At 44.8% G+C, this 13,873-nt stretch overlaps 1 protein-coding gene across 3 annotated transcripts in view; it reads right to left on the bottom strand.

Annotated features, from left to right (window-relative positions):
• The window catches only part of COBLL1 (cordon-bleu WH2 repeat protein like 1), a 115,597-nt gene that overhangs the window by 35,606 nt on the left and 66,118 nt on the right, over positions 1–13,873 (bottom strand). For all 3 annotated transcript variants that reach the window (XM_075001608.1, XM_075001609.1, XM_075001610.1), the window contains exons 3-4: positions 6,026–6,227; positions 4,218–4,446 (exon numbers count right to left, since the gene is read on the bottom strand). In XM_075001608.1, the coding sequence (XP_074857709.1) occupies positions 4,218–4,446; positions 6,026–6,227 (431 nt within the window). The remainder of the gene's footprint in view (positions 1–4,217; positions 4,447–6,025; positions 6,228–13,873) is intronic.

Raw genomic sequence — 13,873 nt, 5'->3', positions numbered from 1 at the left:
TGGAGAGGGATCTTTGCGATTTCTTATCTCCAAGTGTTTTTGTTATCCAAGGGAAGAAAAAAAGATAGCAACATTTAATCTGCAGATTAAAAAGGTCCTTTTAATTATATTTCTGTCCTACAAAAGAAACTTGTGCTTACAAATCTGACCATAGTAAAAGTATAACTGAGCAAAATATTGGATTTCTGTCCCAAGGGAAATGTTGACATTTCAACATTGTTTAAAAAATGTACATTTCTGAACTTTCCATACCATGAAATTCTGTGTGGAATTTCACTTTGTACATAAAATATTTAATTAAATTTTTGACTGAAAGGAAACAAACATTTCCAGATTTAAAATGTAACATTTTGGAGGTTTTATACCAACCCAAATCATTTTGTTTTGACTTACTTCCAGATTAACCTACACTTCTCCATAGCCCATAGTCTAGCACCAAAGTGTCCAATATATTTGCCACTCACCACGGGTGGTGAATGGGACACCATGGTTTGGTGATTCTGGGCACTTGGAGCCTTTAAATGGTGGGACAAGTGGGTGGCAGCAAAGGCAGCGGCAATAGCTCCTGCAGCCATCACTCAGGCCCCAGCACAGCACGCATGGCTCCTGCGGAGGCAGCTCTCGTGAGTCACCACATTCAGTTTGGGGGGGAGGGGTGGCTGGGGGTGCCTGTCTCTGGGGGAGGGAGAGGGCATTGTTAGAGCAGGGAGACAGGGCTGTGGCAAATATAAAAGGACGATAACCACAAGTGTGGCAATCCTTGAATTACTATTGGACACCACTGGCCGAGCAGGTATTGTCATTTTTGGAGGTCCCTTTGTTGGATTCTCTCCCCCATGTCATACAATGTTACTCAGAAGGAAATTTCTTATGGGAGATGCAGTCCTCCAGGGAGCTGTGGGAGAATGCGGGCTGGAAGCACAGGGAGATGCAGAGAGATGCACTTTTAAATTTTTGCTGATCTGATTCAAAACTAAACATTGTGGGTTAGTTCAAAAATGTAACTATTATGAATTGGCTTAAACACTCCCAAAATAAAATACTTTATTTTGCTTTCTCCTGATGGAAATATCATTCTGATTTAAGTTTCTCAACAAACTCCAAATAAAAGCAGTTTTTTCAGATATGGCTGACTGCAGTTTATTTGGGGAGCAAATTGAGATAAATGTCTTTGAAATAAAAGATATCAAGTTATGAGACATATGGCACAGGGGAAATCTCACATTATGTCAAAGTCAGGAATAATGACTATAGAAAAAGTATGTAGAACTGGTCCAGGGAGATTTAGCTCAAATCACAAGAGCTAATGCTGACAGAACAGTTTGCATGAAATTTCTCAGTCTTGATGGCAGAGAGCTAAAAAAACTTAAGGAGTCATTTATAAAAAGGTAGACGTGGGAAAGTCACAGGACCGAGAGCTAGCAGATGTGAGAGCAAAGGCAAGTCACTTTCCTGCCTTGTCTCAATTTCACAGTCAAAGTGGAGATAATACTTATTGCCTCACAAGCCCATTAACAAAGTAAGCCAATCTATACCCTGGTGAAGTACTCACATCCTACACCAATAAGTGCCATATACATTCATACATCTCATTAGATTAATACACTCCTAGGTATTTAGTCATTGAACCCTGCAAGATTATAAATGAATAATTACTTCCCTGATGCTTTTGCCCTTTCTCATTTAGCACAAACTGACAATTAGGACTGCCTATGTACAACTTTATTCTATTTGATATTGGGCAGCTCTAAGTTTGTCCACCTGAGACTGCAAACTCCATTTGGAATACAGAACTGGTTTTCTTTTGTTATCTTTTCACATCTATATTGGACAGAAAATTCTAAGAACACAAGAGAATGATACTTACAAGTCTGATCTTTTAAAGAGATGGTCACTATAATAATTAGTCAACAGACCTGGACAGAAAAGGATAGCTGAAGGCTGGGGGAAGTCACTTTGCTCCAACTTCTCTGTGGAAGATTGGGGTTTGGAGAGCAGAAATTCCCAAGCAGTGGAAAAAAGGAACCAGGTGTTGCTGGAGACATATAAAGAAATACAGAGCAATAGAGAAGCAGCTTTGGGCAGAAGACAGGAAAAGGAGGACATGCTTTCATGGCAAGGGGGGTTTTGCCAAAAATCTGGGACTAGCTGAGCAAGAGAAAAAGCCAGTGAGAGACAGGGTAGAATGAGACTATGATTGAGAGACATCATGTGCAAGAGGGCAGGGGAAGCAGGAAGAGGACGTATCCTGGACACTTTATATGATGACCATCCATCCCCATATTTGGTGGGACAGTCCCTACTTATTTTTTTTTAAAAGGGACTAATTGTTCCATATTTGGGCCCTCCCACTGCTGACCTTTTCCACCAGCAGCTGTGTGGGCGCAGCTGCTGGCCAGAGAGCACATAGGTCATTTCCCTGAGCCTCAGGGAAGCTGCAGAGAGCATGAGCGGCTGCCACATCCCTGCCACTTCCCCGGGGCTCCAAGAGTGCCGGCAGCTGCTGCCTCCTTCCCAGCTCCCCGGGGCTTGGTGGAGCTGGAGGAGCCACCCCTCCTTCCCCATATCTCCCTGTCCCGTATTTGGGACAGGGAGATATGGTCATCCTACCCAAAGAAAATTGTGAGGTAGGGAAGCGACTGCAAGCATGTTAGCTTGTCTCAATCTGTGTATTTCTTATGTTAAAAGTAAAAAATAATTGTGATAGGGAAAAATTAGCAAAGCCTCCCTGAGTGAGCAGGAAGCCCATAGCTCCCATGCAGATGAAGTATCAAGAGGTGTAGCCGACAGTCTGTATCTTCAAAAATAACAAGAAGTCCTGTGGCACCTTGTAGACTAACAGATATTTTGGAGCGTGAGCTTTCATGGCAAAGACCCGCTTCGTCACATGCACGAATGGGGGCTCCAGAGAGGGGTCTGAATTTATAGGTTTAATGAAAAGGAGGGAGTCCCAGTCAAGAGGAGGGCCAGAGTTGACAAGGTCAGTTCAGTTGCTGAGGATGTGGCCATTATCAGCAGCTAATGTAGCCATCCTGCAACAAAAAAAAGCTTCAAAACCAGAATCCAAAGCAAAACTGCAGAGCTGCAATTCATTTGTAAATTTGACATCAAACCACCAAGGATTGAACGGAGACTAGGAGAGGCTGGACAATTACAAAAGCAGTTTCTGCTCTCTTGGTGTTCACAACTCCACATTAGCTGCTGATATTGGCCACATCTTCTGTGAATGAACTGACCCTGTCAACCCTGGCCCTGCTCTTGATTGAGACTCCCACCTGTTCACAAGCTTATAGCTTCAGACCCTCCTCTGGAACTCCCACTCATTCATCTGATGAAGCGGGTCTTTGCCCATGAAAGCCTACGCTCCAAAATATCTGTTAGTTTATAAGGTGCCACAGGGCTTCTTGTAGAATCAAGAGGGTATATTTATGCTGCTGGAGGGCTCATTTCTGGAAAGGGGAAGCAAAAGAAAACTATGCCTTGGAGGTGTGCTGAGGGTCTAGTTAAAACTGCCATAAAGATCCCATGGCATTGCCAGCCCAAGGGAACCAACTGAGGCTCGTAGTCTGCAGGGCTGAAAACTGAAGTGCAGATGTTTGGGTTTTGCAAGAGTCCAGGCTCTGAAACCCACAAAATATGAAGGATCTGAAAGCCAAGGCTTCAGCCTGAGACCAAAACTCCACATTCCAATTTACTGATGCAGGATCTATGAGATGCAGTACCAGGAGCTTTTATTGTAGCATAGACAAACCCAAACAGACCAAAGCAAAAGATAGGACCACAGACTTTTTATACCAAGGAAGCTTAGGAGAGATGGATCTACAACCTGATGAGCATCCAGCAGAGGGAGCATGACCAGAACAGTGTGAAACAACACGCTGAATTTTCTTTGGGGCTTGAATGAAATGAAAACTGACAGGATTTTAAAAGTAATACCTTGTACACACTTATGCTTAGTCATTTCATCATGCTTGCTCAAAAACAATCGCTGTCTCTACTGGGCAATTTCTTAGAGTTCTCTGCCAGAGTCTCTAAAAATAGGTCTTATGTGGCCTACAGTGGTTTTGGTTCTATAGCAGATTGAAGAAACAACAGCACACAGTAGCTAGAAGAAAATTCATTTCTCTAAAACACAAAATCATATACACTTTTTTTTAAAAAAGGGAACATTTCTTGCATAAATCATTTTGCTGTTGAACTACAAACAAGTATCTTACCTTTACTGACATCCATTGCGTATAATTCCCTTAGTCCAAGGTCATTAAGAGATTTTGTTGTATCAAGGGGCTCCTGAGATTGGTAGTTCTTCAGTAATACAGTGTGCAAAGGATCAAATTCACATTTTCTAGAGATAAGTGGTATGAACTCTTGAAGAGGTTCATGTGGACTCACTCTCACTACAGTCTTCTGTGTTCTCTTGTAGTTTACTACTACTCTTACTGTTGGCTGAAAAAGAAAATACAAAAATTGTTAAATAATAATTCAAGGATACAGAGAAATTCAAACTGTTACACAAGCAGGATGTTGCATCAACCATATAAACTTTTTCCCTTCCCCTCCCAAAGGCTGTTTTACCATTGTTAAAGTTTCATCAACAGTAGAAAAAAAACTGCAGGAAAGATGTGAACAGATTTACTCTCTCAGCAAGAAAGAAAAATAACCAACTTCAACTGATGGAGTATCAGTTTTGGCTCAGACCTGGTTGACCAAAATAGCTATCGTGACCTAAGATGCAGCTCATGGAAAAATGCTTGCTGATGTTGCTACTGACATTTTGGGAGATGGTACAATAGGCTAATGGAAAATCCTTTTCTCTTGGCAGAGCCTGCTTCTATATTATAAAAGTTACAATTCACTTAGCTTGAGTTATAACAGATGAAAAGGAATGAGGTAAAAATGACTGTGTACTTTTTCTGCTCTTCTTAAAACTGATAGTGTGAGCAGCTCCCAACAGGGATTATTTTCTGTCTTCTTAAAAAAGCTTCTGTCTTCAAGCATATGAGGTATGTCCTTTATTTACACATATGAGCAGAAGAGTTCTCAAAAGAAAGAGGGAAGATAACTGATAAACAATTAAGTTTCTGAAAGGGATGCTATGTGAATACAGTAGCGCCTCGATTTACGTGAAGGTTACATTCCCATGTGCCCTCACATAACTGGAATTTCACGTAAGTCAGTGGTGGCTTTTTCCCCAGCAGAGCATGTGTTCTGCAGCTGAGGAAGCAGCGGGAGCACCTGGAGTTCCTTTTGAAAGGTAAGTCCTGGGGTTTTGGGGGGAAGTTGAGGACAGTTAAGCCTGGGGTGGCTTAGGGGTACAGGAGGGGAGGTGGGGTGGAGCTGAGCCAGAGCCACACATGCAGGGGGTCTGAACGCAGGCAGGGGGATTTGAGCTGGAGCCATGCACGAGGTGTGGTGAGCTGAAGCTGTTCACAGGTGTTGAGCTGGGCCGTGAGGGGGTTGGGGGAGGTTGAGCCAGAGCCGTGCGTGGGTAGTAAGTGGGGGTGGGGAGATGGGCTGAACCAGGGCCGTGTGGGGCTGGGTGGGCTGAACTAGAGGCTGGGGTGGGAAATGGGATGCTGAAGTGTGCTCAACTAGCATTAATGAGAGTTAAGTTCACCTCAGAATAGTGCATTTCGAGGGTTTACTCCATACACTTCTGCTGTCCACAGAATATATTTAGAGTTTATCAAAGGATGCTGTCATGAAGGAGAATTGTAACATTATACTTCAGATTACTGGATAAAATACTTACATTCCAAAAGAACAATTAGATTCCCAAAATTCCAAAATTATCTAACCCCCCCAAGTTATAGGCTAGAGCTCTAACACCTATATTATGGTATAATGAGATGCCACAAGGCCACACACTGAAAAATACGTTCTATTGAGAAACTGCATATAACATAAATCACTTTTAGAACATTTAGATGAAAACACTCTTCCTTAGTAGACTGCAATCAGAAGAAGATGTAGAGTGCTTCATCTCTCTTTCTTCCAGTAACACTGACACTGGCTTAATTCTTACCTCTGGCATTATAGGAGTTGGCTTTTTCTTATCCATATGTTTTGGCTTTAAAATCACCTTGTCTACTTCAAGCATTCCAATGGGTGTGTTGGGTTTGAATTTAATCTGGCTCTTCTTTGCTGAAATGAGGTCTATGGTATAGCTTGATGGATTTAAGTGATACTGTGCACAGAGAAAAATCAGCAAGTCCATCATGGGTTTGCTGTCAAAAAAGACAAAAAGTGAGAGTGGTCATTATACCTTCTGTCCCCATACAATCAAAACATAGGCCAGCGCTTCCCAAAGTGTGGTCCACGGCCCAGTACCAGTCCTTGGGGGAAAAAATACCGGTCCTTAGAAAGTATACAGATTATCGCTATGTACTATTATTATTGTGAATAATTAATAAACACTGAAAAATTATTTGTTTTTCATTTTTACATGTGTTTATATTTTGGGGCTGCAAAAAAAAGGTACTAAAAAAATCAGGTCCCAACTATATCAAGCATGGGAAACCCTGACATAGGCCATTTCTGAACATTACCAAAAATTGTTCTTGCTGTCCTGTGACTAAACAGTGGTCTGCACAATCATTCAGTAATTGTGTTCTTAGATGTTATAAATATTTAAAGAGGAGACACCATTAATATGCATATATAGGTTCAGAGCCACTATGCTGCTGGAAGAGGCAATCTGTAGAGGGGGTGCATAAGAGTGCATTTATAAAGGTGCGAGGTACTTTTGCCTTCTGATTTGCAATCCATCTGGAGTTATAGCAGTGGTGATAATTGTACTATGGCCAATCATGGACAGCTGATATATGGTCATACTTCAAATCCTTTTCCCCGCCCCCAAAATGCCTAAATTCTGGGGCTCAATTTGATATATTTGAAATCAGCCCAATTTCTTGAAGTGCTAAGCCCTCTGAAAAGCTGTCTTTTAAGATGCCCCAAGTCATGCAACCAAAATTGCTAGAGATTTTGCAAATTTAGGCATATATGTTGAATGTATGGTATAGCAGTCAAATAACTTTGAAAAGAGAGCTAGAGAAAGAAAAAGGCATCACACCACTCTTATGAGTGGGTAAAAGTTCCAGACTTGTGGAAGCAGGATAACTAGATATTTGAACTTAAATTACTTTCTACAGCAATATAAGAATTACTGTAACTCCAGTAAAGAACACTTTCAAAGTCTGTTTGCATCTATTCATACTTCGAATTTTTCCCAAAGCCAGCCTGATCTTGGCACACATCAAAACTATTTCAACTAACTATTTATTCCTTCTTGAAATGGCCCATTTATATACAAACATTCAATGGTGTAAAGAACACAAACATCGCATTTTTCCCCCAAGAACTTTGAACTGGAAACTTTAAAAACACACATTGTATTATGGTTACAAATACAAGGGCAATATAAACCAAACAGCGCTCTTCACTTTCCAATACATTCTCAAACAGGAACAGACTTCATAAATAGAGAGCAACAAAGCTGCACCAGAGGACTTTGACATATTGCACAGATACTATATATAAAAGTTAAACAACAATTATGCTAAAAGAACATTAAGGTTGCAGAGACAAACACTCAGAACCCAGTAAATACAAAATTAAGGCTGCCTGGTGGCAGGGGGAGGTGCGTTTTCATCAACCCAGATACACGAGAGGACTGAAGTAATGTTTCACAGTCAAAACTTAATTCTGGCATTTCCTAACTTTCGAGTTGACTGCAACTTTAACTAGTGCATAAAGTGCAAAAGCTGTGGTCTGTTTCCTCAACACCAGCTTGCTACATACGCAATCTTGTGGTGAAGGGATTAATTTGATAGCATTGGAATACAATTTAAATTTCTAGGTGCATATCAAAGTAAATGCACAATGTTTGATTGATGTTAAAAATCTACGTACAGCTCCCACAGCGAACTGAGCAGATTTTGAGGTACTGTTGTCTAGAATTTTGGTTTGGGAACAATTCTGTGAATGAAGTTATTTTGAAGAAGAGCAGGTAACCAATTCATCTTCGCAGACACAGAATGCACACAGACTTGTCTTTGCTTAGCAGAGACTAAAGTAGTTACTCACCCTGTGCAGTAACTGGAGTTCTTCGAGACGCTTGTCCCCGTGGGTGCTCCACCTTAGGTGTGTCAGCACCACTGCACCCACAGACTTAAGGTTTTTGTAGCAGTGCCCCTCAGCTGTCTGCCCGCATGTGCGGAGCACAGGCTCGAGACACCTTTGACAGCTACTGCTCATGCATGGGCAGCCTATCCTCTCTGTTCCTCTCTGACCCAGATGCTTAGGTAGGAATCCAAAGCAGACGAGAGGTGGGGGAGTTGTGGAGCACCCACGCGGACAACCACCCAGAGGAACTCAAGTTACTGCACAGGGTGAGTAACCTCTCCTCCTTCTTCAAGGATCCCCATGGGCGTACCACCTTAGGTGACTACAGAGCAGTTCCGAGGTTTGGAGGTGGGTTGGATTTTGTGTGTCGGCTGATAATAGTATGGAATGGCCAAACTTGGTTTGAGAGTCAGAGTAGGCTTGTATGGCACAGTGACATGTAAAAGTATATGCAGAGGCCCACATTGCTGCTCTGCATATGTTTTCTGTGGATACACCCTGGACAAAGGCAGTAGATGCAGCCATTGCCGGTGTGGAATGTGCCCGAAGAGTAGCAGGAGGCTGTTTATTGGCGTTAGCCTATGGAAGTCTTATACAGCTGGAAACCCACTAAGGGAGTCTCTGTTTGGAAATGGGTATCCCACCAGATATGTCGGCCACGGAGATGAACAGTCAAGTTGTCTTACAGAAATCTTTTGTTCTTCGCTGGTAAAAGACCAGTGTTTGCTGAATGTCCAGGCGTGGGGTTTGGGGAAAATACCAGTAGGTAGACTGTTTCATTACAATGGAACTAAGTGAGCACTTTTGGGAAGAACTTAGGGTGTGTATGCAGTACCACTTTGTCTTTGTAAAAGATTGCGTAGGGAGGCTCTGACACGGACAGGGCTGATTTCTCATACCCCACAAGGAAAGCTACCTTCATGGAGAGATGTAGCAGGGAGCAGGCAGCCAATGGTTGGAAGGATTTCCCCATGAGAGAATGCAAGAACTAAATTAAAAGGTCACATGCCAGTATTGGGTCCTTAATTGGGGTAAATCAGGTTTTGAAGGCCCCTCAGGAATCACTTGACTGAAGGGCGAGTAAAGACTGAACAGTCGTGAATCGGCAGGTGGAATGCCAATATGGTAGCTATGTGGACCCTCATGTTGCTTAGTGGTAGGTTCATTTGTTGCAGATGGGTCAAGTGAGTGAGTGTTTGTGGAACCCGATTGCACAGGGTCGCATGATTGTAATTGGCACCACGGTATAAAATGCTGCCACTTTCGAGAATAAGTCTCTCATTGTCGGCCTTCTGCAGTTTTCCAGGATCATGTGAACACGTGGTGGGCATAGGAGCTCTAGGTCCATCAGCCAACAAGGTACCACGCATGCAGGTGGAGACAGTTAATGGCTGGGTGGTGAACTGTACTGTTCTGTTGAGCGAGTAGCATTGCAGCTGAAGGGAAGCAGTGAGGACAACGCTTGGAGAAAAGCAACAGATCAGGAACCAAGTTCATCAGGGACATCTGGGTGCTAGGACGACAACCTTAGCTCCATCCTGCCTCATCTTAGCTATTACCCTCTGAATGAGGGGTGTTGGTGGGAATGGCTACATTAAAGGTGCATTCCATGTGATGTTGAATGCATCCCCTAGAGAGTTGCAGCCTATTCCATGTCTGGAATAAAACAGGGGCAGAGAATGTTGCCAGCTGTGGCAAACAGGCCTATCATTGGGAAACCTCCCCTTGCGGACAGCCAGGTAGATGGAGAACTTGTTGATTTCCCACTCATGGTCTGTTGAGAAAGTGAGACTGATATTGTCTGCCAGTACGCTGTTCTTGCCTGGGATCTGAGCCGCAACAATGTGGATCTGATGGGAGATACACCACTGCCAGAGTAGTATTGTTCCCTGGCACAGCTGTTTTGACCCTGCCCTACCCTGTTCATATAATGCATGGCTGTCATTTTCTGTTAGTAGGCATACTGCAGTGTTAGAGCTCTGGGTGGAGATTTCCACGCATGTGTACCAAACTGCTCTCAACTCCAAGAGACTGATGTGTTGCAGTTGCTCATTTGTGGACCATGTACCCTGGGCTAATTGGCCCCCGAGATAAGCACCCTGTCCCAAGAGGGAGGTATCCAACCTGACTGTGAGTATAGGAGGGGGTCTCTGGAAAGGAACTCCTATGCACTCATTGCCAAGTTGCATCCACTGGGTTAGGTAGCTCCTGACCTTGGCTGGGACACGCAGTGACTTGTTCAGCGGGCGTAGGTGGGTCCTGAATACTGCTCTGAACCATGCTTGCATGGGTCTCATTCATAAACGTGTGTGCACCACAATATTGCTGCTGCCGAGTGACCTATGAGGCATAGGCATTGCCTGGCAGGTAAGGTCAGTGAAAGTTGCAAACCAGTGACAAGGTCTTGTATCGTCTTCAGCCTGTGTGGTGGAAGAGAGGCTGTAGCAGTCTGGCAGTCGAGGAGTGGCCCTATGAATTCAAGTCTTGGGATCAGTGTAAGGGTGCACTTTGGAGGTTCATGCATAGGCTGAGGCTGGAAAAAAAGAGTCCTAGTAAACAACCCTGCTTGCTCGTTCTGTGCCAGGGATTGGTTCCTTATGAGGCAGTTGTCTAGATAGGGAAAGACAGTTACCCCCTTTGTTCTCAGGAATGCAGTGACCACCACCAGCACCTTGGAAAAGGCGCTCAGTGCTGTACATAAGCCAAAGGGAAGCAATTTGTGCTTGGAGTGCCCTGATGTCAGAAGGCGTATTTTGAGCCTGTGTGTGACTCTCCTAAACAGGTGCTGAAAGGACTTGGAATCGTCATCTGAGGTGGCAAGCTGTACCACTGAAGCAGTCAAAGACAGAGAGGACAGGTGTGGAAGTAGGGCAGAGGGCAAGCAGTCCTCCCCCCTTGAATGTGAGGCACATTCTTCAATCTCAGATAACTTTCACTTGGTAGACAACTGCTTGCTGGTGTGGGGTCCACCCCTCCACACTAGGAAAGGTTGTGGCATGGGCTGTGGCCAAGGCTGTTGTCTGAATGCCACCCATGGGTCCCAATAGAGCCAGCTGGGTGCTACAGGAGGGGGCGCCCAGTGGTGTTGCCAATGTCATGGCTGTGGCAGGTTAGGATGCCTCCTTGTGCTTTTCTGAGGAGGCACATAGTCCTCTGAATCTGAGGAACAAGAAAAACTAGCTGCCAGGGTGTCACAATAGGAGAGCCTCAGGCTATAGAAAGGTCTCAGAGTGCTTGGAATAAAAGGTAAACAACAGCTCCTCCATGGAGGAAGTGTAAGGCAGGAATGGGAGGAGTGGGGCATCAGTACCAGTACCAGAGCCCCCTGCAACATCGAGGGGAGAGAAGCAGCTGTAGTGGCTGACAGAGTTTTGGTGCTTCTCTGTTACCAGCTTCTCAGTGCTTCTCCTTGCACAGGCCTATGTGGGCTAAGTCTGCTGAGCTTGCCAAAGAGCCCCACTGCTTTAGCTAAGGAGGGTTTGGACCTCTCCTTCTCTTGTCTCTTCAGCAAGGACATCTGGGCTGCCTCCTTAACTGCAGGGAGGGTGGCAGCGGTGTTTGAGGTGATCCCTTGTGCTCTCCCAAATACACAGTCCAACCAGGCCTACGGCCTCTTCTTGCCTCTGCAGGATTTCCCCTCTTTGTAGGGCTTGCCAGTGCCAGAGAGCCCTGTCAGTGCTCCCAACCCCCTGAGGAGGGTGCCCTTTTGCTCTGCAGGAGCCAAAACACAGAGCTGCTGCTCTCTGCCTCTGTGATGGGTTTGAAAGGCTCCTGCATTGAGGACAACCCTTGGTTCTGTGCAGGTGTCCCAAGCACCAGACACCGCGAGAGTGGCCATCTGACAAAGGGACTGAGACACCAGAGGCTGAGCACTCTTTAAAATGCAGGAAACCAGGCACGAGCAAGTGGCTGGCTGTGCTTTAAAATGGAGCGAGAAACAGCTAGGGCGGTTTAAGAAGCAGCCTTGTCAGCAGCTCTCGTTGTCAGTTTCTTTTTTAAGCTTTCAAAGTCTGTTTGATGTTCACAGCACCTGTTTAAAGGCTATCTTCTCATCTCAATTGTCTGTCTGTCTCTCTGTGTCTGTCTTTCAGGGCTCAAGGAGTGAGAGGGAAATGCAACCAGAGGACTAGAGCCCATGGCCAGAAGAGAAGAACTGAAGTGACAGGCTGCCCACGCATGAGCAGTAGCTGTCACAGGCCTCTCGAGCCTGTGCTCTGCATGTGCAGGCAGCCAGTTGAGGGGCAGTGCTACAAAAAACTTCAGCCTGTGGGTGCAGTGGTGTGGACACACCTAAAGTGGAGCACCCACGGAGACCCTCACAGAAGAATGTAGTTTGTTTTTTTTTTTTATACCATGACTTAATTTTTAACTTTAAAATGAACGCAATTTATGATTCCCAAATAGGAACAAGTTCTTGCTGATTCTAGCACTGCTTATTTCCAGAGCAACCTTTACCCGGGCTTTGTGTCTGGAATCATAGCCCTGGACATAACAGAATGAGTGTGATGGAATTATTTGAAAGAACAAAATTCAGGGTTACGTTAGCTGAGGGATGCTTTATAGTCCATTTGCCACCAGTGAGCACAAGGATGTTATGAGCTAAATCCTACTCTGTTTTTATTTTTTCCTTTTCATCTACTAGGAGAAAGTCTCATTGCCTACTTAGCAGCAGGAGGCAGCACTTGCCTGAGGGAAAAAAGCCTACAGTCTTGCTCTGAGATTGTGTGGGAGAATGGAGGAAAGAACCCTGTGAGTACATGCATGCCTGAGGAGTGCAGTGAGAAACTCATCTGTAAGCGCTTCACAAGGTCATTTACACTCAGGCTATGTCTACACTACAATATAAATTCAAATCTAAGGCACTTAGCTTGATTTTAAATTGTGACTGTTCACAGTTCAAATACCATTATTTTGAATTAAGGGGGCACTACGGCCGATATTCTTACTCCAACAACCTGAGTGGGATTAATGGGAAGTTCGAATGTAAGCATTTGGATTAATGGTAGTGAAGAAACAGTTTCCATTAAACTAGTTTTTATTTGCCTCCAGAAGTCCCACATGTATCCCACAATGCACCACAGTTGTCCATTCTGGCCAGTTGCATCTCTGATGCTCTCCAGGTGTACAGGAAGTAAGGTAACAGGAAGCCCATGAATTTGAATGATACCAGGAATGCAAATTAATTTTCTTTCTGACCAGCTTAGGCAGATTTCAGAGACTGGCTGTTGACTGGGAGGGGGCAGGAAGAGGGAGTCTCCCCCACCCAGTGGCAAAGATTTCAGGGGCTGTCTGTTGACGGGCAGGGAGGGGGAAGACTTTTCAAAGATGATAGCTAGTGGCTCAGATCCCTCCCTCCCCGAGCTCCTTGAACAGTAACAGATTACAGCTTGTGATATCCAGCACCGGAGGGGGGCAGGCCACCACATTCTGGGCTGTCCCCACTGCCAGAGAATGCCCCTGAAAGGTCGCTCTTAACTGGCCCTTCAACCACCTCCCCCAGCACAGCCCTCATAGAATATGGCTGGCCAGCTCCCATAGTCATTGGCATTCAGGGCTGGCCCCCCTGCCAAAGAAAGCCCCTGAAGGGACCCTGTCAACTGACCCTTCAACCACATTCCCTCATAGAATGTGTGTGGAGGGGGCAGATATCACAAGCTCTAATCTGCTCCCATAATATTTCCATCCAGGCTGGGTGGCCAGTTCAGATGGCAGAGTCACCTTGGTGATCTCAGGGCGCAGAGTCATTGCC

This window comes from Carettochelys insculpta, chromosome 8, assembly GCF_033958435.1.
Source record: "Carettochelys insculpta isolate YL-2023 chromosome 8, ASM3395843v1, whole genome shotgun sequence".
Classification (NCBI taxonomy): Eukaryota; Metazoa; Chordata; order Testudines; family Carettochelyidae; genus Carettochelys; species Carettochelys insculpta.
The sequence above is the reverse complement of the archived record's forward strand: the minus strand, read 5'-3'. Positions and strand labels throughout refer to the sequence as shown.